The 27,855-nt window shown below is 39.4% G+C and overlaps 1 protein-coding gene across 4 annotated transcripts in view; it reads left to right on the top strand.

Moving 5' to 3' along the window:
* The window catches only part of KIF16B (kinesin family member 16B), a 202,057-nt gene that overhangs the window by 143,250 nt on the left and 30,952 nt on the right, over positions 1-27,855 (top strand). For all 4 annotated transcript variants that reach the window (XM_039530469.1, XM_039530468.1, XM_039530470.1 and 1 more), the window contains 2 exons: positions 5,175-5,297; positions 14,427-14,516. In XM_039530469.1, the coding sequence (XP_039386403.1) occupies positions 5,175-5,297; positions 14,427-14,516 (213 nt within the window). The remainder of the gene's footprint in view (positions 1-5,174; positions 5,298-14,426; positions 14,517-27,855) is intronic.

Raw genomic sequence — 27,855 nt, 5'->3', positions numbered from 1 at the left:
ATTTGTGCTGTTCCTTTGATCCTGGGGGCTGATCTGGTTTCTGATATAATTTAGAGTAGTCTCAGTATTGTATTATTATCCCTGACTGTCCACTGACCCAGCTGTTCTGGCAACCTGGGTTTGCTGGGTCTCAGAGTCATTCTGCCAATCTCCTGTACTTAATGCCAGGAGAAATGTTTCTGTGTGCATCCCAGTGGGGTTTCTATCTGTACACCTTGAATGAGGTGGTTAAGCAGACTTTTTAGCTGCTGTGTATCACTGAAGCAATGCAAAGCAGACAGCTCAGACCCGGGAAGCAGATCCTTTAGTTGAAAATCCAGCTTGTTGACAAATATTTCAAATATTATAGACTTGTAGAAAGAGACATTTTATCGTTTTTTAGAAAGTATTACTGGCATGCAAAACCTTATATTAGAGTGAATAAATGAAGACTCAGCACACCACTTCTGAAAGGCTGCCGACCCCTGTGCTACAGTAAGAGTACTTGCACATAGGATTGCCAAAAGTTTCATAACAAGTCTCACACTTTTAACATGGTCAGCTGGCAATCCAGGGAATTGGGGATACTACTCTAATGCTTCCCAACAATTAAGAATAGAAACATTTGGCCCTTGATGTCTCTCCATAAAATGCACCAAATGTCGATCGTGAAACCCAGCTGAGAATCCTGTTATCTCTTGTCTGTTTGCTTCCTGACCCATTGTATGATGCTGTGTGGTTCTGAATGAATTCTTACCACTCTCTCTTAAGATCTCACTCTAGGAATTATCTGAACTATTTAAAAGTGGCACGAGAGCTCCAGTAACCCATAGGCATGACTGTAACATAATAAAATCTACCCCTTACCTCTCTTACAGATATTAAAAAAAAATCAGCAATGGTTGTCTCTCTACTTTTTCCTTGTTTCTCTTTAGGAGGAGTAAATGTTTGTGTATTTTACAATATTTTCTGGTACATAGACACTAATTCATTGGTTGAATATGCTCTCTGGACCATCTGAGAGAAATGGCCCTTGGCAGAAAGACCGATGGGGTCTAATCTGAAATTCTGAATTGTAAAGACCTCTCTCCAGTTGAGGTGCAGTTTCTTCATTAATATAAACACATTACACATTAGTTCCTACTATATGTTAAGCCATAACAATAATAATGTAATTCTTAAAGGTTTAAAAACAATTTTGGTTGGGAGATCGGAACTGGAAGGATATGGGGTGGTTTAGATCAGTGCTTCTCAAAGCCGCTCTGCTGCTTGTTCAGGGAAAGCCCTATGCGGTCTGGGCCAGTTTGTGTACCTGCCGCGTCCGCAGGTTCGGTTGGTTGCGGCTCCCACTGGCCGCAGTTCGCCGTCCCCTTCCCGCAGCCCCCATTGGCCTGAAGCAGCGAACCGCAGCCAGTGGGAGCCACGATCGGCTGAACCTGCGGCTGCGCGGCAGGTAAACAAACCAGCCCGAACTGCCAAGGGCTTTCCCTGAACAAGCGGTGGCCCGACTTTGAGAAGCACTGGTTTAGATGGAGAGAGGGTGTTATGATTATTTATAGTAACAAAGCCCCCAATTCTCATTCCCCCAAACAAAAACCTACAAACCTGTTGACTTAAATAAATTGAAATATGTTGATTTTTGTTTCAACAAATACATAGGAAAAAAAGACAATACAGAAGGTTTTGAATAGATGGACAGTTTTTTGTCCTTATGGGGGAATTCTGCACCAAAAATATCTGCGGATTTTATTTGTCAAAATAACGCTATATAATCACATCAGTTTCAATATTTTGGTAGTTTATTTCAAAATATTTGTCATCAAGTATGTCTGAAACAATACAGAGACAACAAAAAATTGCCCCGGGAGAAGAGAGTTAAAGAAACCCCTACGACAAAACAGTGAGCAGAGTGGTCATGGCAAGCAATGTGGGATACTGGGGGAGGCCTGTAATGGTGACATAACAAACAGCAGCATCTACACCAGAGGTGGGCATGCTATGGCCCCGAGGCCATATCTGGCCTTCCAGATGTTTTAATCTGGCCCTCTAGCTCCTGCTGGGGCGGGCGGGGTCTGGGGCTTGCCCTGCAACATGCATTTCCTGGAAGCAGCGGCATGTACCCCTTCCGTCTCCTACACGTAGGGGCAGCCAGGGGGCGCCACACGCTTCCTCCGCAGCTCCTATTGGCTGGGAACCTCAGCCAGTGGGAGCTGCAGGGACGGCACATGCGGATGGGGCAGCGTGCAGAGCTGCCTGGCCACACCTCGGTGTAGAAGCCGGAGGGGGAACATGCTACTGGTTCTGGGAGTTGCTTGAGCCCAGAGCACCCTCCTCCACCCCCAGCCCCTCACCCCCAGCCAGAAACCTCACCCCCTCCTGCACCCTAACCCCCAATTTTGACAGCATTCATGGCCCGCTATGCAATTTCCATACCCAGATGTGGCCCTCAAGCCAAAAAGTTTGCCCACCCTGATCTACACTGATGCTTTGTCAGTTTAACTTTGCTGCAAGAAGCTTTATGCCTCTTGTTGAGGTAGTTTTATTTTGTCGCCAAAACAGGAGAGTTTTGCCACCAAAAATAGCATTGTAGTGTTTACACCGCCATTGTAGTGTGTACACCGCCAGCTGCCTTTTGCTGACAAAACTGTGTAATGTAGGCAAGGCCTTACTGATGCTGAGAAGACATTCCAAGTGAGTCTTATTAGAACTTAAAAAGTAAATAATTGTGAGAGCTACTGTTATTAGGGTTGGTATGTGACTATACATACTGTATGCAACACCTTTCGGATTATACAGAAAAATTCTACTATATGGCTGCATTTGGTTAGATACACCACAGAATTTCTGTACTCTTATTTGTCTTCAAATCTAAGGCAATGTAAATTCTACACTTTTCACGGAACAGTCTTGCACTGAAACTCCTTTTATTCCACTGTAATTTAAATGTTATTTGATAAACATTGATGGTTGTCAAAGCTTTGTTAATTTGTTAGGACATTCTTTACCAAATACTGTAGTGTATTTTGTTTGGTACTATATTCTTTTTTCTAAACTATTATTTGTATGTAAATTCTCAGTAGAAACCGTATATTTTCCACAAAGATGAATAAATGATAAACACCCACTGTCACTATTTTAACTTACTGAGAGTAACTTTTGTGGTATTATTTTATAGCCAGATTAAACTAAAATGTCAGTTTCAGGGGAATGAACTGTTCTTCCTTTCAAGGTAGATATTAACTAGTGTTAAACAAAAAAAAAATCAGACCCTTTTCCCCTCCTTTTAGAAATAAAAAACCACTGAGATGTTCAGGTTTTGACCAATAACGTTTGTTTTTCGAGTTTAGTTTTCAAATGGAAACAATGAAAATTTTCAAGAAAGCAGATGTTTTCCATGAAAAATTTCATTTTTGAAAGCTTAATTTTCTATTGGAAAAAGATGTTGGCAAAAAGTTCTTGACCAGCCCTAATAATATTTAAAAAAATTGAGATTGGGATTAGTAATGTGTGAGAGAGCTTTTTGGTCTAGCTGGCCAAGTCAAGCCAGGTAAATCTGTAAGTAACCAAAAGTTATCCATGGACAGATACCACTGAAAGAGGCCTATCTGAAAGAGTTGGTAGTCTTGGTCCAGTTCCTGTTAGATATAAGTACACAGCACAAAAATCACCATCACAACTGAAACCAACAAACACTCCGTGGGAAGTTGCAGAGGAGAGACCAAGGAGTCAGTGAGCTGAAGACTGAACTACACTTTCTCTCACTCTCCCCTAGATATAGTCCCTGCTGGTCAGAATTGGGGCATTTAAGCATAGGAGCTCATGCAATGTGGGGCTCTACTTAGGTTTCTAGGATTGTCAGTCCAACACGTGATAAATATGGATTTCACTTACTAAAATAACAGAGATTACCTGGTCTTTTTTGCTTTAAAAGATTGTTTATATGTGGTATAGAAATATAAAAAAATTAAACAGGATATTTTGGTTTTGGAGATCAATTTACAATACAATAAAAAGTCAGATGTTAATAAATTGGAAATAACACTTTCAACTGGGGTTTTAGTATTTTTTTCATAGAAATAAGACCTCTAAATAGCCTGTCGGCTTGCTCTGGAGCAAAGAACACAGAGTCTCAGGTGGTCATCAGTAAAGCATTGAAGATGGGTCACGGTCTAGATTATATAGGTGTCCTTGGGTAACATCATTATGTATAAAAATGGAATATGACAGCAAAATTAAAGCTGTTTTTTAAATCTATATTAGAAACTTGTATTTGTCTCAGTGCTATTGCTTTTTAAAATAAAAGTGAAATTACGAAGCTTTTCAGACTGAACTCTTTCCACTAAAAAGATGGAGAACTTAATGGTACCAGAAATCACATAATTAATATATTTATTCATTACATATGCTTATGCCACTTTTGGACACAAGCGTTGCAAAACATTAATATCTTGAGTTGCAAAAATATTTTAATTTTTCACACAACTTTGGAAAATACAAGATTGCTAAATTGCAGATCCTATTAGCTCTTAGTCAAAGGAATGCGCTCTCATTGTAGACTTATCTGTAAAGATGTTTGTAATCTCCAGCACCTTGCTATCCAGACCATGAACATTTGTCATATTTGACATTTCTGTTAATCAGATGCGGCTTAAAGGATATGCTAGGAAACTGTTTTGACAATGGATTAAAGTGTTATCTGTACCTTATTGAATTATAAATTATATAAAATGCTTTAGGATTTAAAATATTTTTAGGATTGCCCAGATTCCCTCAAGCTTTGCATGATGTCTGCAAATAGGTCTGCTATTTAAAACAAACAAACAAGAAGCAAGGTTAATTTCTGGTTGTAAAGTCCTACTTCATATTTTTATATTTTCAAGTAAGATCAAAACATAAAATTTAATGCTTCCTTTTTAGCTTTTTACTTCTAAGCTGCAAATGCCTTCAAATATTAAACAGTTGAAATGGCTTTATCACAATTTTTCATGTACATCTAAACAAAATGTGAGGATTCATTAATAAGATGATACCATTTTTCTTTCAAAGAATCCTTCATGTGTAACCTTGACCTCCTTTATAGTCTTTTCTCTATTTCTCTGTCCAAGAGCATTTTCTTATTTCTATCCAACTAAAATATTTTCCATGTAGTAATTCTGGTCTTCCTTTGTTCTTCTTATTTGATATCTACTCAATAGCGGATGATCTGTCGCTCTCTGGGAGCAAATCCAGATGACCTAAAGGACCCAATTAAAATTAGCATTCCGCGCTATGTCCTTTGTGGGCAGGGAAAAGATGAGCACTATGAGTTTCAGATAAAGGTAAGTGTTTTTCAGTTATCTTCCTTTAATGTTTGGGTTTCTTGCATGCATGCTGCTTTGTTATACCATTACAGAGTGACAGAAAAATGCAAAAATGCCCAAGCAAGTGGTTATGAGATCGCTCTACCCTGCCATCAGAATTCAAAAGGTGGAAAACATTCTTGCATTGTGAAATGCAGTTGGTAATAAAGTGTGGAGATGTAACTGAGTTGCCTGCTGCTCACAATGATGTCACAAGCAGTACAATAGCCAAGAGAAGTAGATGACAACCTGAAAGAAAACTCCCAGTTTAAAAAATGTTAGACTTTAGAAATCTGCATGGTTATCCCCAGGAATTGTATTGTGTTGGCTGCCGAAGGCCTTTCCAACAGAAAACATTCTGGATTTCAGAGAAGACTATTGGCAGGATAGAAATAACTCTACTCAAAATGTGCAAAACAAGCCTTTTTAACTCAAGATGAGTTGTGTGGGACAGTGTCTTGACTTCGGCAAGATGTCAGCCTTAGTAAAAGAGGCTCATCTGTGTAATCTTAACTATCACTGATATCTCACTGTTAAAGACAAGGAAGCATTGTAAATATTCTTTTTGAAGGTTGTCACTTCTATGTTTTTTTTCTATTAAAAATCCCCAGTCACAAACTTTCTTACTCAACAGCACACTTTACTGGATACAGTGGGGATGTCTGCATACAGCATCTAACACAGGGGTGGGTAAACTTTTTGGCCCGAGGGCCACATCTGGGTATGGAAATTGTATGGCGGACCATGAATGCTCATGAAATTCAGGGTTGGGGTGTGGGAGGGGGTGAGGGCTCTGGCTGGGGGTGCGGGCTCTGGGGTGGGACTGGGGTCAGGGGTTGGGGGTGCAGGAGGGTGCTCTAGGCTGGGACCGAGGGGTATGGAGGGCGGGAGGGGGATCAGGGTTAGGAGGTGGGAAGCGGTCAGGGGTGCAAGCTCCAGGCGGTGCTTACATCAAGCAGCTCCCAGAAGTAGTGGCATTTTCTTTCTCCAGATTACATGCAGAGGCAGGGACAGATGCCACCCTGGTAGCTCCCATTGGCCATGGTTCCCAGTCAATGGGAACTGTGGGGGCAGCGCTTGGGGCGGGGTAGCGTGTGGAACCCCCTGGCTGCCCCTACACGTAGAAGCTAGAGAGAGGACATGCCGCTGCTTCCAGGAGACGCGTGGAGCGGGGCAAGCCCCAGATCCTGCTCCCCGGTAGGAGCTCGAGGGACGGATTAAAACGTTTTCTCACCGCTGATCTAACGGATCATATGCACAACAACTACAAAACTTCAGTGGCCAGACTCTTGATCTCACTACTCCAGTGTAAATTTGGGGTAACTACGTTGAAGTTACAGTAGCTGAGATTAGAATCCTAACACAAGCTAAGTTTTACAAATAATACGGGTTTTATCACAAAAATCACGGTACAAATTGATATAAAACTATTAGATATATGTAGTTATTAAACTTGCCATGTTTTGCTCCAATAACAAACACAGCATTAAGCTATAGACATTTTCTGAGGTTCCATCTGCTCCCTGGTCTCCCCATGTTACTCCTCTCCTTCCACTCTCCATTCATTTTCTCCATGTCCAAACTCTGTTAGTTTCTGCTATTCCCGTCTTCTTCCCCCTCAATGTTATCTCTTCCAGCCTGAGATTTTTCATGTTCAACCTTGCCGGGTAAGTACAGGTACACTGCCTTTCCTTCCTAACCCAGGAATCGAGACCGCCTCTCTCCAAAGCAGAACATGAAAAGCTGAATGGAAACATGCTTGGTGAAGGTAGAGCATGCACAAGCTTGTATGATTGACACATCTCTGCAAACTGAAGACATCAATTTGGCTGGGGTTAGAGATAAGAGGATTGACAGCCTTTAGCTGCTGTGTGTCAAACTTGCTGACCTAGTTTTTCATTAGCTACCGCAGGTTAAAGGGCTTTCACTACAACATGCAGATCATTTCTGAGCTGTGCTCACATTCTGCCAGCTGCAAAATTGGTTCCTGATCCATCAGGTTAGGTCAAAGGTCGTCAGACCTGCTGCTGGCCACATCACTTCCTTGTGTACCATTGGCTATGAAACTGAAGTGCCTTAACCACATCATCTCTATAAGCCATTAGCTTCAGAGAACTTCATGATACCAAATCATCCCTCTCCCCCTACCTTTTCAAGAATCCCTCTTGCAAGTAACTACTAAGGAACACGTTGCAGCCTTTCCACAGGTCAGAACAATAGAAGAGGGTGACATAGCAGTGTCAGGGAATGGGAGTCTACTATTGTTATACTGGTATGCCTTTATCAGCTTAGTTACAGTAATAAACATAATACCTTAACAGCCTGTAGGTGGCAACTCTGAAATTGGTTAGGGCTCTTCAGAGGTTAGTATGGGGGATATCTCTTATAATCCAAAATCCTTTCTTTATTCAAGGCAGCTAACTCTGCTGTCCTCACAACTCATGTTTCTCTTTTATAGTATATTCTGTCCTTGGAGGCCATGCCATGCTGTTGCCCAAGCTGCTTACCATATGGTGACTATTAGGCTCCAAGCCCCACCCCACAGTCCTTGTTATATAAGCCTACAACTGCCACTCTACGAGGGGCTTAGAAGGCTGCTACTTCTCTGCTCCTGGGTTCCCTATCTCTATTCAGCAATCTGGCTGCAGGGCCCTCAACTCTACTCCCCTCTGATTTGGCCTCAATTGGAGTATTGTGTCCAGTTCTGGGCCCCACATTTCAGGAAAGATGTGGATAAATTGGAGAGAGTCCAGAGAAGAACAACAAAAATGATTAAAGGTCTAGAAAACATGCCCTATGAGGGAAGTTTGAAAAAATTGGGTTGTTTAGTCTGGAAAAGAGAAGGCTGAGAGGGGACATGATGATAATAGTTTTCAAGTATGAAAAAGCTTATTACAAGGAGGAGGAAGAAAAATTGTTTTTCTTAACTTCTGAGGATAGGACAAGAAGCAATGGGCTTAAATTGTAGCAAGGGCGGTTTAGGCTGGACATTAGGAAAAACTTCCTAACGGTCAGTGTTTAAGCACTGGAATAAATTGCCCAGGGAGGTTGTGGAATCTGCAGCGTTGGAGATTTTTAAGAGCAGGTTAGACAAACACCTGTCAGGAATTGTCTAGATAATTAGTCCTGCCACGTGTGCAGGGGACTGGACTAGATGACCTCTCAAGATCCCTTCCAATTCTATGATTCTGTGATTCATGGAAACATAATTACAAGACTGTCTTCCATAAAAATACCATATTGACTGAATGATTCCTACTCTTTAAGACCAAAATGCTTGAGGGTATAATGAGACCATCCAAACCTAATTCATATGAGTGGGGGAGAAATTACAAGCAAGATACCTCATGCTTTAGGGAATAAGCCAACCATTAAGGGATAGGGGTTAGGAAGAAACTTCCTCAGTGAGTTGGTTACTTCAGATATGTCCACTACACAGGTTTTTGCATCTTCCTTTAAAGCATCTAATGCTGATCATTGCTAGAGATAGCCTATTAGATGAGATGGAGCACTGATATGATTCATTATGTCAGTTCCTGTGCTTCTGTATTCAATTCTGGTCTTATGACTACTCAGCATCTCTATCTGCAAGTTCAGAATGGTGACCTTAGTCTCAATTGTAGCATTTTAAATTCACAGGATTGACTTGGTGCTCTACTTCAGTCAGTTACTTACACGTATCTGCCAGGTCATCTCTCAAGAACTACCTTCATATCTTCTTTGGAGGGGTTCATTACCAGTGCAAAGTTCTATCATTTTGGCCAGCGTATTAAGCAAGCCTTAGCTGTGGCAGAAGCTCACTTGGGAAAAAAAGAAAATCACATCTTCCTCTACCTTGATAGTTGATTAATAAATGATGAGACAACTTGCATTCCAGATGGCTGGCTCCTGGTTTCATTTCTGAGACCAAAAGATAAGCCAAGATGATTCACTTTCACTCCTCAAAACACACTGCATTTGACTCGACTATAGATTCAAAAGTGGCAAGAGTTTACTGATACCTGCCTTGTGGAAAGTTTCAAGAAATAATTATCCTGTCAAAATGGTCTTAACCTCAAAAACTAGATTATGGGTTCTTGAGCCTACTGATAACCCTCTGTTTGCTAGATTGAGAATGAGGCCTCTTCACCAAAATTGTTTTCTTTAGGCAGATATAGCTTTTTTTAATCCAGATTGACTACCTTTCAAGAGGTGTCCCTCAAAACCTATTCTCCACCAGGTGAAGTTAGGTTGATGCATAGTTACTTCCTTAATGGAATGAAAATGTTCTGTAAAGTCCCAAGATTATTAATAGTTTAAGGTTATTATAGGATAGGGTTTGGGAGAGGTAATTTTCTCTCAACCTCTTCTAGATAGTTTTTTGCACATATCTAGATGATGTAATGCTTCCCTTTACTCTTAAAATATATGAATCTATTAAGGAAAGGAAGGTTCTACCCTGTTTATTTCATGGATGTCCCTCATGGTCAGGGAAGATTACCACTGCTGAAATAACTCATTACCTGAGAGTCTTTCCTTTCTCCCAAATTTAGATCTAAGTTTCTCTTTTATCAGAGTGAGATTTTTTCCTAGTGTTACTCCTGCTGTTGGTCTCCCAACAAACTGCTCAAGCTTTTATTGCTCTTTTCCTACCACAAAACTATGACTTTCCTGCAGCCTACAGCCCTCAAACTGTGACTCAGATACATGTTAAACTATCAGAGAACTATCTAAAGATACGCAAGCCACATCTGTGAATCTTTGGAAACGTACATTTTTATCAGCAGATGCTTAAATTAGTATTGGCCAACACCCTAGATATTACCATAATCTGAAGAAACAGAATCAAGAAATGGGGGTGAAAAACTGTCTTCTGCTGGCACAAAATGGATAAATTCTTTCCTTGGTATCACAAAGAAGAGCAAGCAATTCAGGGCATCTTGGCAGCACCTTAGTCTAAATGTTCATAAGTCCTTCAATCTAGTAGGCAGTCCTTAAATAAGTTCACTTCTAGCGAAACTGTAGTACATCGTCAAGACAACATTATTTTCTAGTGCAGGCTGGCTTAGCACCTTGTCCATCCATAGGTGAGCTTTAGCGATTTGGAGTGGCTCTTTTAAATGGTCCCTCCACTCTCATAGTTAGCTAACTCTAGTCTATCACGTTGCAACTATTGCGCACAAGACCTACCTTATGATTTTCAGGAGATCCTAGACTTGAGACCCCACATTGAATTGATTCATTTTCTATAAAAATGAATCCTTAGGTCAGCACCAGCCTCTTCCACAGCAGGAGAGGTGAAGTCCAGCCACTTATACTGGTGTCTAGTGGTAGTTGCTAATATTCATATATTTCCTACACAATGCCAATGGATAGTTTTCCATATAAACTCCCATCTGCCAGGCAGTTTTGTATGCATTCCATAGAGAATCCAAAATAGCCAGTCATGTTAACATAAGTGAAGGTACTTGATTATTTAAATGACTTGACCAAAGCCTCAGAGCACGTTTGTATTGGGACTGGGATTGGAATGCAAGAGTCACTTGCTCTCAATGCATGCTTACTCTCATGTTATTGTACTGCCCATAGTTGTGGCCAGAAGCCACAATGGATGTTCAGCAGGGAAGCCCACTCGAGAGGCAGGCAATTGGCCAGCATCCAGGAGGAAGTTTGTGGTGGATATAATGCCACTGATAGCTGCCAGATGTCACCATTCATCCATAGACCTAATCAGATTGTACTGGATTCCCTCAAAATTTTGACTCCTCCAGGCATGGGTTTCACTGACTCTAAAAGACAACTCTAAAGATTAGTATGAGACAGAAGAGAGATCATTAACCTCTGTTTTTAGAGAAAATATCTCACTCACTCACAGCCTCCTAAATACAATAAATATAAATACATTTTTAAAAAAATCCTCAGTTCACCTTTAAATTCTTTGCTCAATATTTTAGTAAAAAATGTCTTCCAAGAAAAAGATCTGTGTAAATCTAGTTATAATTTAGGACCATTGAATTTTAGATTTGCAGATGCTGAGTTCATAGATTGTGGCAGAAACAAAAATGCAAACAAGGGTTTCAACTTTTCCCATCACTGGATCAAAACCACACTGACTTGAAAGCCAAACAAGTCACCTGTCCCCACAATGTTAAAGTCCCATTTGATGAGTGCCATAGTTAATGTCATTGGTGGAGATGGAATCTTTCTCCAAGGAAAAGATCTGCAGAGTAGCCATTTGGAACTTCCTCACACTCCTTTACTTACTATACCATTTGGACCTCTTGGCTGATGCTGCATGTAGACTTAAAGTCCTAAAGGGTGATTATACTCTGGAAAAGTACTGTAAAATAGCATCAAACTTAATCCTGCAGATGATAAATGAGCCAGAGAAGAATTCAGCTCACTCACCGATAACTGATCTGGTTCTGCAGTGCTGTATCTGGTTCTGCTATGCTAACAGAAGTAAAATTAGTATAACTTAATTTTGTAAATAGAGCTTGCAGAAGTTATTTTCAAAGCGCACATCTGGTGAGTTGAGGAGCTGTTAATTTTCACAGTGACCATAACTGCACTATTATTTCACAAAAATAATTAAATAGGCTATACTTTCTCCTACCTTTTTATCTCCCTTTCTGTTGGCTTCAGGATAGGGCACATTTTTAATTACTTTTTTTCCACTGTTGTTTTTGTGTCTTTGGGGGAAAAAAAAAAAAGACAATGACTACAGTTTTCTTGTGAGTGCCTCTGTAGGAAATCAACATAAAATGTTGATTAGACTGTTTACCCTTTGTCACCAAGCAGAAGTTCAGCAGTCCACATTGTCATATTCTCTTTCCATAAACCTAATTTTCAGGTAGGAAATAACCCTGTTTAATCTAGATCAGAAATAAAACTGCAGTTTTAGACTACTCAATTCAATATTAATTTATTAGTTTTTGTAATAAAGTCAAAAATATATTTATCCCGATAGCAGCTATTTTTGGAACCCTTACAGTCTGTTTTCCACATAAATCCATATTTTGTATTGCACTGAGTGTCACAATGTTAAAAATGTGTTTAAAATGTTATGGAAAAAATACATTATGTGCTATCCTCTATATACAGATACTAACACTGATAATATAAAATTGTTTTAAAATAAACTGTGGCAGAACATACTATAAAATTTAAAAGGAACTAAATCCCATTCTGCAGGTCAGCCTTTTGAAAGTTCTACCCATAGCCTCTGTGTATGGACTAACAGTCCCTATGTTTCAGATACAAAATTTGATTTTTCGAACTGCAGCAGCACAAAAATGACTGGCCCAGTCCAGCCCAAATTAACTTTACATGCTACTGCTCTAGGGAAGTTATGCAGATTTTCTTGGCTGTGTAGCCACAGAAACTGTGCTCTCACTAGAGACTCTTTTGACTACATTGGTTGGAACAGGCCCTCTGTAGTGGCTATAGAAAGTTACATTAGGTTCTGCACAACCACCCTCTCTTCAGCGTGTAGTCTGTGTCTGTCCTGTCCTAACATCCACTAGGATTATGGAGCTTTTGGGAATATTAGGATCTTGCCAAACATTGAAATTGAGCCACTTAGAATCTCAGCGTTGAGGGTGTGAAGAAAGTATCATTGCCTGGGCGGCAGAACACCAGCTAACCAAGGAAGGATTTTAAAATAGCAATGGTCTGAAGTTTTTTACTTTCTCTGGCTGCTGGATTAACACCAGAGAAAGGGACCATATGACTTAGAGCAACCCCCTGCCCCTACCCACCAAAGGACCGTTGGAGGTAACGCCTTCATTTTAAAAACAACCTTGGAACATAGCTTCTCAATACTGCCTTCTACTTATCTCAACCCAGTCTAGCATCAAGCAAGGTAGATAATAGTCATTGAGCTTTGGAAAGTTTCACAGGATGGAGATGCAAAATAATAATTGGGATTTGGAGTCATCTTGAGGCAGTTTGATTTGAGTAATTCTTTGCTTCCCTGGAATTTATGCAGTTCTCATATGCAGAGCAAGATATGTTGACAGGCATTTTTGACACACTGACATCAGTGATCTTCCACAGGTATGTGGTCCAGAGGGCCGTGAATGTTTTGAGCCTGCTAAGACTTTTTTTTTTTCTCCCCTCCCACTGAAACTTAGGGTAAAACTCATTTCTGAACTGAGATCTTGTAAGCTTAAAAATGTCAGCCCAGAGTGAAATTTTACCGCTCATTTATAATCCCTGAAATATATAATTAAAACAAACAATGAAATGACCTGAACATTATAGTTGCTCAAACATTAGTTAATTACTACCCCATGTATCATTTTTGCCTTGTGAATGACATCCTATTATAGTCTAACATTTCCTTAGATTCTTAGTGATGTTATCATCTAGGTAAATTGTAAATCATTTTGTCTAAAAGGTTAAAATGCCTCAGTATCCTCAGTATATCAAACTGTTTGTTGAATCTTCATTCACTGTTAACAGTTTGAAATAAATATGTACTGTAAGTGCATTCAGGTGATTCTTAAATCCTTGAGACATTTATTTAAAAATATTGCAAGATGCAATTGGGTATGAATTGTTTATAAGGAAATGCAATGTATCATGCAGAAATGTTGATTATGTTTAAGTAGCATTTGATCATATTTGTGACATGAAAGATGGATTTTTATAAAAAAACAACAACGTTCAAACAAGGGAATGGTAATGAATTTGCTTATTAAAGACTTGAAGCAGTAGAAAACTCCCATTCTTAACTATGTTAAAAACATAACTGAATATCTTGAGATAAGTTTGTTACATACCCTTATTTTTTCTAGTTCCTATGTTACACAATGCACATTTATTTTTACATGCATACAGATTTGTGAAGCCACTCTGGAATATGCAGTAAAAGTGTTCAGTCTCTGTTACTGAATAAATATGACTAAAGATTTCTTGTCTGTGAAATCAAGCAACTAATTTTGTCAAAAGCCAGTTGTGCTTTCCCCCTCGATACATTTTACGACTGTTGCAACTGAAAAATTAAGTAAACTTATCAAAATATGTAGTGTTACATATGGGAACTAATGTTGCCTGCTTTATATAGCAACTTTGCTGCGTTCTTTTTAATGACAAACTGTTTTTTGTTTGTTTTCTGGTGAACAGATAACAGTCCTGGATGAGACCTGGACAGTATTCAGGCGGTATAGTCGTTTTCGAGAAATGCATAAAACGTTAAAGTTAAAATACCCAGAGGTAAGTCATGGGGAAACTTCTTTTGAGGGATGGAGTGGGAGTGAGGCTTGAAAAGAAAGATGCTTTCAAAAGATACATGCTGTCTAAGATCCTTATTCTCAGATCTGTGCTCCTTGTATAAGACTCGCAGGCCCCTGTAGTAGTTTGAAGTTCCAGAGTCACTGGGTCAGCAAGATAATCATTGCATTGTCAACAAACCATGTTGCCTCTAATCATTAATTCCTTTCTTAGGGCTGACTGGAGTTGGTCCCTGCAGTTGCTGTGCTCTACTCTGCAATTGACTGCAACATACTTGTTGTCTCATTGAGTCATCTTGACAACTGCTTATGTTCCTTAGTTATCCTTTTATAATAGTTCCTTGCAGGTTGCTATAAAATATAAGATTGTTCCTTCTGGACACCTCAGAGGTTTTGAGTACTGAGCCTTTGTTGAGAGTAATGTCTCACCACGCCTTAGTTCACCGCAGTGTGCATTAATAACATTCTAGTCTCCATCCTTAACATTTGATTTTTTTAAAATTTTTTTGCCCCTTTCTTGGATGTCATAGAAAAAGCATCCCAGCGGCGTCAAGAAGTATCTTTGTGTGAAGCACATCACAGCAAACATGCCTGGTTTATTTCAGAGTGGACCATACAATAGAAATTACTGTGGGCTTGCCAGGCCCTGAGATGTTCTCCTTCCCTCCCCTGGCGTTTCCTATAAATGGAAAATCTAAGCAATTTGGAAAGCTCTGAGGCTGAAAGTCTAAAATAGACCTGGATAGAAACACAAATTTTCCATAATTAAAAAAAAAATTGTTCCTCCCCCACCTATTTGAAATTTCCCAAAAATGTAATTTCTAAAAACCAACACTGTTTCTAATTTTGACTTATTTTATACTACACTGTATAATATAGAATTAAAATAATTGAAATTAAAATTCATTTCAAAACAGAAAGTCAAAACGTTCCCGTTTAACCTTATCAAAATGCTATTTTTCAATTTCTAAATGAAATTTTCTTGAGCTTGAAAAGTTTAGAAATGTCACTTTTGACAAATCAGAATTTTCCAACTGAAAAAAATTTCATCCAAAATTTTCCAAACCACTCTACTCTCAAGTCAGATACCTGATTTTATGCCTTGACTCCAATGTCAGCCATGTCTGTGTGAGTGTAGGTTTGATGTGATAGGTCCCAGAGTTTATACACCATAGCCTCACAGAATCCAACTTCATAGGATATTAGTGTTATAGTCTGCGTCAAAGTTATTTCTGGCTGCCTTTTACCTGGCAGGAAAACACAACACTATCACAGATAAGCTCTTCTGAGAGACACAATTGTTGATCTTTTGATCAGGGGGATAGTAGATGAGATTTACCGTTCCTGTGAATGCCAGAGTGCAAATCACTATATAAAGACTTGATTAAAGATGGATGCTTATTAAAAATAGATTATGAAAGTTTACATATGACTTTCTTTGGTATTTCTAGTAGCAAAGGTTCTGAACAAACTCAGGTGAGGAAGCTGTTTGGACAATCTAACGACATCCTGTTGCCTGATACAAATGCGATTGTCAGCCCTGTTATTGATAGCAGTGACAGGTTCCATTAGACTGAGTCTTGTCGTATCTCCCCTCACCAAACCAGATCCCCCATCTAAATCCCATTATTCTGGCATAGCTCATGAGAGAGTGGAGGTGCAAGGTTTGGTGTTTTAAATCCTCTTAGCTGCTCAAAAGATCTACCTATGCAGAACCAACTCCATGCACCTCCTGCCTTCCTCCAAAGACACACCCCATGCTTGAATAGTTATCATCTGAGTCTGGGTTACAGACATCTTCCCTGACATTACATTCCATAGCTGTTGAAGGGAGACTATCTTCTCTGCAATGTATTATGATCAGATTCAGGAAGAGCCTGTTGCTCTGAAAACACCTGCTAAAAAGCCCCTTGTGACATGGAGTATTACTGTGACCTTTCTGAATGAGATAAGACCTCCTTTTTGAGCTGCACATCTCATGAAGCATTATTGATTGATCGCTGCCTAAGCAAAAATCAACGTCAGGCTTGCTGGTGTTACAGAACTTATTTCTCTTGCTACCTCCTAATTTTGCTGTACATATTTTTAAGATACCTTAGCTCCCTCTCTCCCCTATATTTTAAATTGAATTTAACATATGTTTTTCCTTGCAGTGTGTCTTTTACTGTCTGTTGCAGTATCTTTGGGTGGTGTACTTACATATTGTTGAAAGATGACACTTAGAGTAGGAATCTATTATAACATTTATTGGATAAGAGATAATGTAGTTAACGTTATCTGATGAGATATAATCAGATTGACCACCCACTTACCTGCCCTCAAAGTGGAACGTTCTAAAATCCTTCATTATTTTTCCAAATTTCACAAATTTCCACTTTTTGCTTCAAATGCAGTGATAATTGGAAGCTCTAGGTGTCATTGCAACTCCACGACAGGGTTGGCAAGTGATGCCCCCTGCTGGAGCTTGCTGCTTAGAACTTTAAGCTTTTTGAGTTTCCTACCAGTATTGAGCTAGTTTCCTATCAGTATTCAGCTGTAGTACATCTATATCTCTTCAAAGAACAATAATTACATGTAAATAGTTATCGCTTCTCCTCTGGAGAATATCCATTTTGATATACATGGCTAGTAAAATTTTTGTGACTGGTCTAAGGTTGTTTTAATAATAAAATACTTGTTTAGCAATGTGGATGATAATGAAGATACTAGAAACTGATATACACCTCTACCCCGATATAACGCGGTCCTCAGGAGCCAAAAAATCTCACTGCTTTATAGGTGAGACAGCATTATATTGGGTTTGATCCAGTATGGCTTCCCTGGCGGTGATTTAAAGGGCCCGGTGCTCCAGCCGCTGCGGGGAGCCCCGGGCCCTTTAAATCACCACCGGAGCTCTGGCAGCGGGGCTCGGACGGTGATTTAAAGGGCCCAGAGCTCCACACAAATTCAGATATAACACGGTAAAGCAGCGGGGCTCGAGTGGCGCCTTAAAGGGCCCGGGGCTCCCCGCTGCTCTACTGCATTATATCAGAATTCGTGTTATATCGGGTCGCATTCTATCGGGGTAGAGGTGTACATGTTTTACTTGTTCCCTTCTTAACTATTTTCACTAACAGCCACAGTATATTAATCATTGCCATATCTCATGGCACATGATATTTTCTTAAAATATGAGATACTTTCTTAAAACAGCATAGTAGTAATTTTTGGTTTAAAATACATTATATTTAAGAGAGATTGTATAATCCCATTTATTTCTAAACAATGACACTATAACTTTTATCACTCTGAACTTTTTAGTACTTATTTAGTTACCAAGGTGACAGGTTGTTTCCATTTGTATATAGCCATAGATAATTTTTAGATGTTAACATACCTTGGGGCAGCGACCATGTAGTCTTGTGTGTGTGGTTTTTGGTTTGGTTTGTTTTTTTTACAGCACCTGACACAGTGGGGACCCAATTCTATCTTGCAACTTTCAGCACTACAAATAATAAGTGATCAATTTGTGGGCAAAAGAGGTGTTAACATCTACACTTGATTTCTAGTTATCAACATGTCCACAAACTGTGTTGTGTCTCTTTTGTGAAACATGCTTATTTAAGGAAGTGGGGCGGGGGAGAAGGAGAAGAGAAAATAAATCTGGTTACCAAATCATAATGAACATGGGGCAACCAGGGTGGAGCGTGGGTTTTTGGGTTTTTTTTTGGTTTTCGTTTTGTTTCATTTTTTTCAGGAATAGCAATGCTTATATTAAATAGGTAAGTTCTGTAGAGCCTCCAATATTTTACCTTTATTTAAAATACCTTTTGAGTTGTGCTATTTTAAAATGTAATTTGCAACATGTAAAAGGAGCTATCTCTGTTTAACTCATTGAAAATCACCCAGACATTTCTACTGATCCCTCCATGACATAAGTTGTCACTGAATTATTAAACAAGTGCATAAATATAAAATTTGGAAAAGTTGCATCCATGAATTATTCCAAATAAATTCAGTTCCGAAAAGCAGCTGCATAAAAATCTATTTGAGTTGAATTATTTCATGTAATTCACCTTCCAACTCTAAATTATTTATTATAAACAGAAAATATTGTATACATGTTTAATGTATACAGTGCCCTGCTTTTGGAAGTGAACTTTACAACTCATTAGTTGCTTCACTTGAATTACTACATCAGTATTTTAATAATTTGCCGATCTTGCAGTTTGTTTTACTGCCAGTGCATTCCCAAAAGAAATGTATTGAAAAACTGATTTATTGGAAAGGTAGAATGTCTAACATTTCAGAAAGATTAACTGCTTAGTGTCCTACTGTCTCAAAATATGCAGTAAATTATTTTACTTAGCAGCACATTTCAAAATAGATTAATAAATAGATTTTGATAACTAATTGAATTTATCTAATTGAAATGTGTTGCATGGAAATTTTAAAAGACCAAAGTGGCATGCACCAGTGTGAGATTTTTAAGTGCTACAGGCAATACTGTACTTTGGTGTTAACTAGGTGTATTGTATTAAGTGTGCGCAATAGTCGTAGACAGTTACAGGATTTTTTCTTACATTGATTCTTTAATTACCTTTGGAATTTTAATCCAGACAATACTTGCCTTTCAGATATAGTAGCAGTTGTAATTAAAGTGTTTTTGTTGTTTGTCTTTCAGTGAAGAAGCCTGACAAGCAGGTACCTTAGTTGAGAAGCAAGAACTTTTAGAGCTGAATTCTTTTTCTTTTTTTAAAGCAGCCCTTTTTATCTAGTGCTATATCATGGTTTGACAATTTTCCCCAAGTAATGGGTAGTGCAGGAAAAGATTTGTTCCCTGCTCCCCACCTTGCTTCAGATAGGCAGATTACCAGTGTAGCAATCACCCTTTTATGGCGAAACTGACAGTCTCATTGGGGTTACTCCGTGTCTGGTGCCCAAAAACAGGTGGGTGGGATGTGAATACAGAAGGACAAGTAGTAAGTCCCTATTTCTCTCTTGTGCCTGAACCTAAGGTCTGGGTGTCCATTCATCAGCATCCAGGTGGGGGTCTTTTCTCCCTCTTATGTCCCTATGTACTGGCATCATCTGGCCTATGGTTATCAATGTAGCCTTCGCTCAAGGAGGACACTGGGCTTATTTTCACTACCAGGGTTAGACAACCTAAGTTATGCTATTGCAGCTACATGCATAACGAAGCTGGAGTTGATGTAGCTTAGGTCGACTTACCCCAGTGTCTTCACTGCACTGCATCGACGGGAGATACTCTCTGATCGACTTACCTTAATCTTCTCGGGGAGCTGGAGTACCAGAGTTGACCAGAGCGTGCTCTGCAGTCAATTTAGCGGGTCTTCACTAGACCCACTAAATCGACCACTGCTGCATTGATTGCAGCAGCGTTGATCTTCCTGAAGTGAAGACCAGACCACTGTCAATCTTCCTCTGGGACTTTTTTTGCTCATTGTTCCTCTAAATATTATTCAGAGAAGCACTAGGTGGTTGAATTGAAGGATTTCTTATTCTTACTAGTGTGTGTCTTTAAAAATATGCAGGATCCACTAAAAATATTAAATACCTTTCTAATTAAAATAAAAGGACATGAGGCATGCAGGCAGGAGCACTCCACTACTGAAGCTACTCACTTTTACCTTGGTGCATGTAAAAAAATAAAATTATAAAAGACAAATCAATTTTATATTTATATGGTTCCCATGTTGTTTCTTCAGTTAGAAGTTGGGAACTGTCTATTCCCTACAATATTTTTATAGTTTCATCTTCTAATGTGCAGTGCTGAGCACGTGCATGCACTTAACATGACTGTTTCCTATATTTATTTTCAAAGCATTTTGTGCAGTGATTAAGCTAACCCTTCCCCTCTGCACCTTCCTCCCCACCCAGCCTGTTTTTATACTTTTGCATAACTGATTTGGCTATAGAATATCCACTCTGCTCCTTCAACCTGCATAGCGTAAACTTGTGCCTTCAGGAGAGACCTGAGTAGCATGTGACCCCTTTCTTCCATCCAAGCGCATGAATTGGCTGGGATGTACTACACAGTCAGAGAACCTTCCATGAATAAGTCTACTGAACCCTGAGTTATTGGAATTGGGCACCATTCTTGCAGTGATACTCATAGAGGCTATGAAATTTCAAATTGCATTATGTCTCAAACAATAAAGGTTGCATTTTATAACCTCCAGGAAAGTGTTTCTGCAATAATGGTATTGTCAATGTTTTATCAATCTAGCCTTCTAGAGGAAAGACTCTTTCAGTAGTGTGAATAATAGTTGTATGTTCCTGGTATACCACCTCTTCATTTCTGAGGTCAATGACCTCCACTTATCAGAAGCCTTTGTCTGGCAGATTATCGTGTTATTGTTTGACAGGACCTACGGTTATTGCCAACTGTGGTTGTTAATAGGCCTTTCTCTACTTGTTTGCTATGATTATACGAATTATTTCTGACTCAGAGCGGAAAATATTTCTGAAAGAGCTCAGAGGTACTGATGCACAGATGGAGAACTTTTTTTTTCCTTGGCGTGCCGGGATATAAACTGCCAAATGATTTTATTCATATTAAATTGAGAATCTACACACTGCGAAATTACTATTCCCATAAGTTGTTCACCTGAAACATTTTGTGTACTGTGAAGCCCCCCTTTTGTTTGAACCACACATGATACATAAACACCTAGCTTTATTTAAGCCTTTGATATTAACTTATAAAAATGTTTTTCTTCCTAAGTATCCTTGAAGTGGGTTGTAAGGCCCTTCTCAAAACTTCTTCAGGGAGGTATATAAATTATCATATTAATGATATTAAAATACAATAAATATGCCTGAAGATGCATGAACGACTCACTTAAACAGTGTGATCTTATTGTTTTCATCTTCATCTTCCTGAGCGCTAATTGTGTCCTCTCCTTTTGTTAGCTGACATTGTTAGTTCACCAGGGCAGGGACTCTCTTCTGTTGTATAGGGCCGTGTACACTTATGTTGATTGTCATTCACTGCTGGTGGCACTTCCTGCTGGTCATCCTGGGGATTAGCTCCAGCCAGATGTTATGCCCTCCCCTGCATCTCTTCCATCATCCCCTCGCCCTGTGGATCCCTCTCACTCCTCTTCATGACTCGACCCTCCAGCCAGGTCACCATATATGTTCCCCCCCTTCCAGGGTATCATAGTCCTTCTTGGTAAGCGGGCTTAGGAAGTCTTCCTGCTCACTTACTTGCCAGTGACAATCTGTCAGCGGCTGGTAGGGGGACCCAGCTCCATCCTCTTCTCTAGGTCCCAGGGGCCCTCTCATTGATAGTCAATGTTTGACCTACTCCATACCTCTCTGCTCTTTCCCCTGAACCTTGCCTTCCTCTCTGGCTCTCCTCCTTCTCTGGGCTTGCCAAGCCACACTCCCTCCTCCCAGGGAGTAACTGTGGACTACCTGCCTGTAGCGCCAGATACCCCTCCCTTCTTCCAGGGAGCGGCTGAAGACTCCTTCCCTCCAGCCCCTTCTGTTGCTAGCTTTCTGGCTTATATAGGCCCTGCCTGTTCCTACTCAGCTGAACCTGTTCTACTTAATCCCCTGCTTCCTGTCTCCTTCTCCAGGTGCAGCCTGGGCAGTTAGCCATCTTAGCTCTTCCAGGCCCTGTCTGGGGGAAACACCCCATCACAGTGATCTTGACCAAATAGCAAGGGATGCGACACTGGGGGGCAGCGGGGGCACACACACGTTGGTAGTGGGGGTAATGTGAGCACGTGGTCAAGAAGTTGGAGGCTGGCCCCATCCTTCTCCAGGCCCTTTACTTTCCCATTGTTTGGGGCTGGGGGGGGAGACTAGGCCGATCAATTTAGCTTTTGTATGGGGAAAAAATTAAATACCTATTTCAACTCTTCTGGGTTCTTCAGAATCCTTTTGCCCCCATTGCTTTTGGAACCTTAAATATTCCATTTCCTGACTTTCCAATTTTTAACTGTGCAGCTGTAGTTTCATTAACACAGCTTTTTGTATTTAATCTCCTGGGATTATTTTAGCAGAAAAAGGGTGAGGAGAGAAATAACCTTGTGCTACTTAGTTTACAGAGCTTTTAAGCCCATTGCCATGCAGCTATTGAGCTTCTGGATTTTATAAACTGCTGTGCCAGCACAACTTGAAAGCTCCTTGCTTCAGAGCTATTGAGACTGAAGCTCTGCCGGTTTTGCCCTTGTAGGGTGTAAATTATTGGCATCAGTAAATGCATACTTACTGTGCAGACATATGGAGCATGTGCGTTTTATGTTCACGAATTTTGGATTATTTTACTGTTTTGTATAAAAGAGGTGTAAAACACGATGCTTAAATTACTTAAATTAAATATTAATTATTTCCAATGATTTTGTTTGAAATGTGTTACTAAGGTGAAAGCTCTGATCCTGCAATGAATTCAGTGTAGGATTGGGGCCTTATCCAATAAATTTCAGACTTGATCAGGTTTTATAAGTTTTATTAATCAAACCAAAATTCAATGGTGAACTAAAGAAAGTTACAAAAAGTAAATTAAAGATATATGAACAAGAATTAAATTAGTTAATACAATTTATCAATTAAACCAGCATAGTACATAATTCCATACTACTGTTTTGTGAAGACAAGTTTTTATCCTCATATGGATTCTTACTATAGATCATTTTAAAGGCAACTAACTGCCTGGCAATTATCAATGTTTCGATAACATTTTCAAAAACACCTAAGTGATTGAAGATCCTAATCCCATTGCTAGTTTTGAAAATTTTACCCAGTGGCAATCAAAATAAACTCTAACATATTGATTTTAATTGATACTTAAAAAATGCTCCCTAATATGAACAGTGAATTTAGATTTTTTTAGCTATTGAAAATGTGTGTTTTTATGTCATTGCCCTGTGACTCAGAAATGAAAGGATTTTGTTCAGTTTCCCAAATTATATATACAGGAAATTATATTCACCTAAAGGCAGAGAATGGAATGGCAGAGAATGGAAAATTGCAGTCCAAAAGGTGAATGTTACAGAAAATGGAGTGTGAGAACACAAGGTTAGAATGGAAACTGTTTGCAGCATTAACTATAATGCTTGTGACCAGCAAGCATTATAATACATATAAAGATGCCCTTTGGCAGTGTAATTATGTCAAACAAAGAAAAGCATTAAGAAGATGGTATATGAAATATAGTCCATAAAAGAATCATAGACTTTAAGGTCAGAAGGGACCGTTATGATCATCTAGTCTGACCTCCTGCACAATGCAGGCCACAGAATCTCAGCCACCCACTCCTGTGTCAAACCTGTGTCTAAGTTATTGAAGTCCTCAAATCATGGTTTAAAGACTTCAAGGTGCAGAGAATCTTCCAGCAAGTTACCTGTGCCCCATGCTGCAGAGGAAGGCGAAAACACCACAGGGCTTCTGCCAATCTGCCCTGGAGGAACCCCAAACCCCAAATATGATGATCAGCTAAACCCTGAGCATGTGGGCAAGACTCACCAGCCAGACACCCAGGAAAGAATTCTCTGTAGTAACTCAGATCCCACCCCATCTAACATCCCATCACAAGTCATTGGGCATATTTACTGCTTAATTTTTTATTTTCCTGTTTAGCCCTTTGCTAGTCTTAGTGATGCCACTTTCCATAAATATTGAAAGCAAACTAATAAAACAGTAATATTAAAAATGCATATCTGTCTATAAACATTACAATACTTTTATAAAAGAATATTAGTCATCTCTTTTGTTCAGCACAAATTACAATAATTACAGTATATATAATTTTCCATTTTTCCATTTATATTCATATCTCATTCAAGTATTAATGGGGAATGCTTTTGTGTAAAAAAAAATAATCACATACACTTTTCCTACCCAAACACCTTAATTATGAGAATTCTACAGGCAAATAACTGTCCTTTTTCTTGTACTCATAGAATAGTGTGTATTAGAACTGAGCAAGTAACTGATTTTTCAGGGGCTTTTTTTAATTTTTTCATTTTAAATCAGTCATTTTGGGGTGGCTTTTTTGCCCTGATTTTTTTTTTAAATTAGGCAGATTTCAAAACACAGTTTTCGAACAAAAGATTAAACTAAACATTTTTACTTTTTTTTTCCAACCAAAGCAATGCTATTTACTCTAAAAAAAAAAAAAAAAAAAAAAAAAAAAAAAAAAAATGTACGCAACTCTAGTTTAGGTGCTCCTCTCACGTCATCTTTTAGTTTGCTATGAGTTACCAAAGCAGCTAAATAAATAGGCCTGTAATGGCTCCACACTGTATTGGCTTTTTTTCTGCTATAGATTACATAAAAGAAATTTGATACCACTTTGTTGAGCCCATCAGTCTGAAAATATATACAAACAGGAGCATTGCTCACCATGAATAATCTGTAAAATCCTGTTCATATTTGTTTGTTGCTTCATACTGTTCAATGCAAGATTTATGACGGTGTCACCAAGCCTCAGTGGGTCACAACTAAGGATACCAAATTCAGGACAGACTGTTGACTGCCTCTCCTCTTTAGGGGACTAGATCACATGACTTATGAGGAGAAGCTGAGGGAACTGGGATTGTTTAGTCTGCAGAAGAGAAGAATGAGGGGGGATTTGATAGCTGCTTTCAACTACCTGAAAGGGGATTCCAAAGAGGATGGAGCTCGGCTGTTCTCAGTGGTGGCAGATGACAGAACAAGGAGTAATGGTCTCAAGTTGCAGCGGGGGAGGTTTAGGTTGGATATTAGGAAAAACTTTTTCACTAGGAGGGTGGTGAAGCACTGGAATGGGTTACCTAGGGAGGTGGTGGAATCTCCTTCCTTAGAAGTTTTTAAGGTCAGGCTTGACAGAGCCCTGGCTGGTCTGATTTAATTGGGGATTGGTCCTGCTTTGAGCAGGGGGTTGGACTAGATACCTCCTGAGGTCCCTTCCAACCCTGATATTCTATGATTCTATGAAATAAGACAGACTCATAACTGGTGCTTATGCTTATTCTATCACTAGACTGTACCAAGTCAGTAATAAAAGTAAACTTCTGTGTCACGACACTGCTTAACAAGAAGTCAAACACACAGTCTCCTTAGGCATTCCAGCCCTTGGCTCACCAGCCGGACACTGGACTTTATGATGAGTGGTTATTGAAAACCAATTTCATCAGATATAGGGCCTTTCCAGTCACAAGAGATCACTTAGCAAGGTCAATATATAACTCAGATCTTACCCAGTAATCACACTGATGCTAATCCTTTAGTAACTAAAGTTAATAATAAAAGAAAAGAAGATGAAAAGTTAATAGGTCATGTACATACAGATGATTTTTCAGAGTTCATGGATCAAGATCATAACAATGATGGAATAAACAGCAAGCTTGCAAAAGCTTTTCTGGAAATTACCCAAACAGGTTGAGGGTCATCAGTCCTTGTTCGAAGTTTCTTTGTTAGAAATCCAGTCCAGAGAAATGAAGCAGGAAATGAAGGCAAAATGGAGATGTCCACTTTGTCTTCTGACCATGATGTGACATCACCCTTAATGCAGAATGTCTTGCGAGGTGTCTTAAACAAAGCTGTTAAACAGCCTATGTCAGCCCGGGATCTACCACCACCAGATTCTTAGAAATGGTGGTTGTGGCTAGGGTGACCAAACGTCCCGATAAAATCGGGACTGTTCTGATTCTAAGGAGTTTGTCCTGCCTCCTGACCAGAATACGGTTGGGATGCCATTTGTCCCGATATTTTGTTTCCTGGTCTTTGGCGGCAATTCGGTGGATAGTCCTTCAGTTGCGGACGGTCTTCGGCGGTATTTTGACGGCGGATGCTTCTGTCTTTGGTGGCAAGGTTTATTACCCGCCACCGAAATACCGCCGAAGACTGTCCGCGACTGAAGGGCTCTCTGCCGAATTGCTGCCGAACTCCCAGAGGGGGTGAGTGTTAAAAAAAAAAAAAAAAAAAAAACCCACGCAGTCCTGATATTTTCCCTTTAACATCTGGTCACCTTAGTTGTGGCTGTCTTTCATTAGATTAGCCCATAGGCTTGAATAAATGTATCCTAGCCAGATTTGGACAGTCATGGTTTTTTAATGTGTCTTCCTGTGTGTATTAGAATAAAAACTTCCCTTTTGATCAAAACTCACATTTCCCTTATTCCATTCAGGTTAAATGATTTTCTTGTGAATGTTAGTTCATCCATGGTGAGAGAAACTTTTCTGTCCTGAACTTTCAGATTTGGGCCATGGGAAACCAGCATAGCATTTCCTTCTTTAAATAAATAAGGGTAGCTAGGAAGAGGACTAATTTCTTAGGCACGCTGGAGCTGAGAACACTGTTCATTGTTTGTAAATTGGAGAATATTTAGTGTTGTATCAGCAGTGAGATCTGACTTTCACTGTTCTGAGAACGAGGTCTGGATTGCTGTAAATACAAAATCAATCAAATGAATTCTTCATCACCTATCTCTGCAGCATACAGAAGGCAGTTTTGCCTCCCAAGAATGTCTACCCCTCTACAAAGCCCAAAGCAAGAGATTACAGTAAAAGTTATTAAAACCCCTGCATGACAAAATCAATAGACTACAATCTTTCGTGGCTTAATATAAAAATAAACAGAGAAACAGTGGCTCGAATGAAAAATATTGAGCTGCATTGGGGAATTGACAATTTCATGGACAAAGCAGAGGTGAAAACTAAAAAGAGAGCAAAGCCATCCAATTTGCACTAAGGAATATATCAAAATCATAGCCAAAAAGTATGCTGCAATGGACAGGTAACTGGAAACCCCAGGGAGAAAAATATCCATTTTGTGGAGAAGATGGATGGGGGTATCATTTGTATAAAAAGTGCCCCTCACATCCCAATGGGTGAAGTACTTTTGAAGGTAGTGTTAAAACAAATTAATAGAGAGGTGTGGAAAATGGCTATGTGGTTAAAGCAGAGTGCTGGGAGTCAGATTCTGGTGCTTTTCTTGACTCTGCCACAGACTTGCTGTGTGCCCTTGAACAAATCACTTAGAATCTGAGTGATTTAGCACCCACTAAAGTGAACAGAAAGACTCTTATTGACTTCAGTGAGCAGTAGAGCAGACCATCTCTGAATGTTGGTTTCAATCTGTAAAATGGACATGAGACCATGAGCAATAAAAGAATCAATCTGTGTCTTTAAAAGTCAGCTTCTTCTAATCTGGAACTGTAGTCATTATGTGCTATCATAATTGTCTGGTTATTCCATGGTGTCACCTCCTGGGTGAAGTTAAGGTAGTTTGGGTGCCTCAGTTGTGTATTTTCATACTGTTTGGATTTCTTTTATGTTTAAACATAATGCTGGATTTCCTAGGTTTGCTATGCTTGTGTTGAAGAGAAA

This window comes from Mauremys reevesii, linkage group 3, assembly GCF_016161935.1.
Source record: "Mauremys reevesii isolate NIE-2019 linkage group 3, ASM1616193v1, whole genome shotgun sequence".
Taxonomy (NCBI): domain Eukaryota; kingdom Metazoa; phylum Chordata; order Testudines; family Geoemydidae; genus Mauremys; species Mauremys reevesii.
The sequence above is the reverse complement of the archived record's forward strand: the minus strand, read 5'-3'. Positions and strand labels throughout refer to the sequence as shown.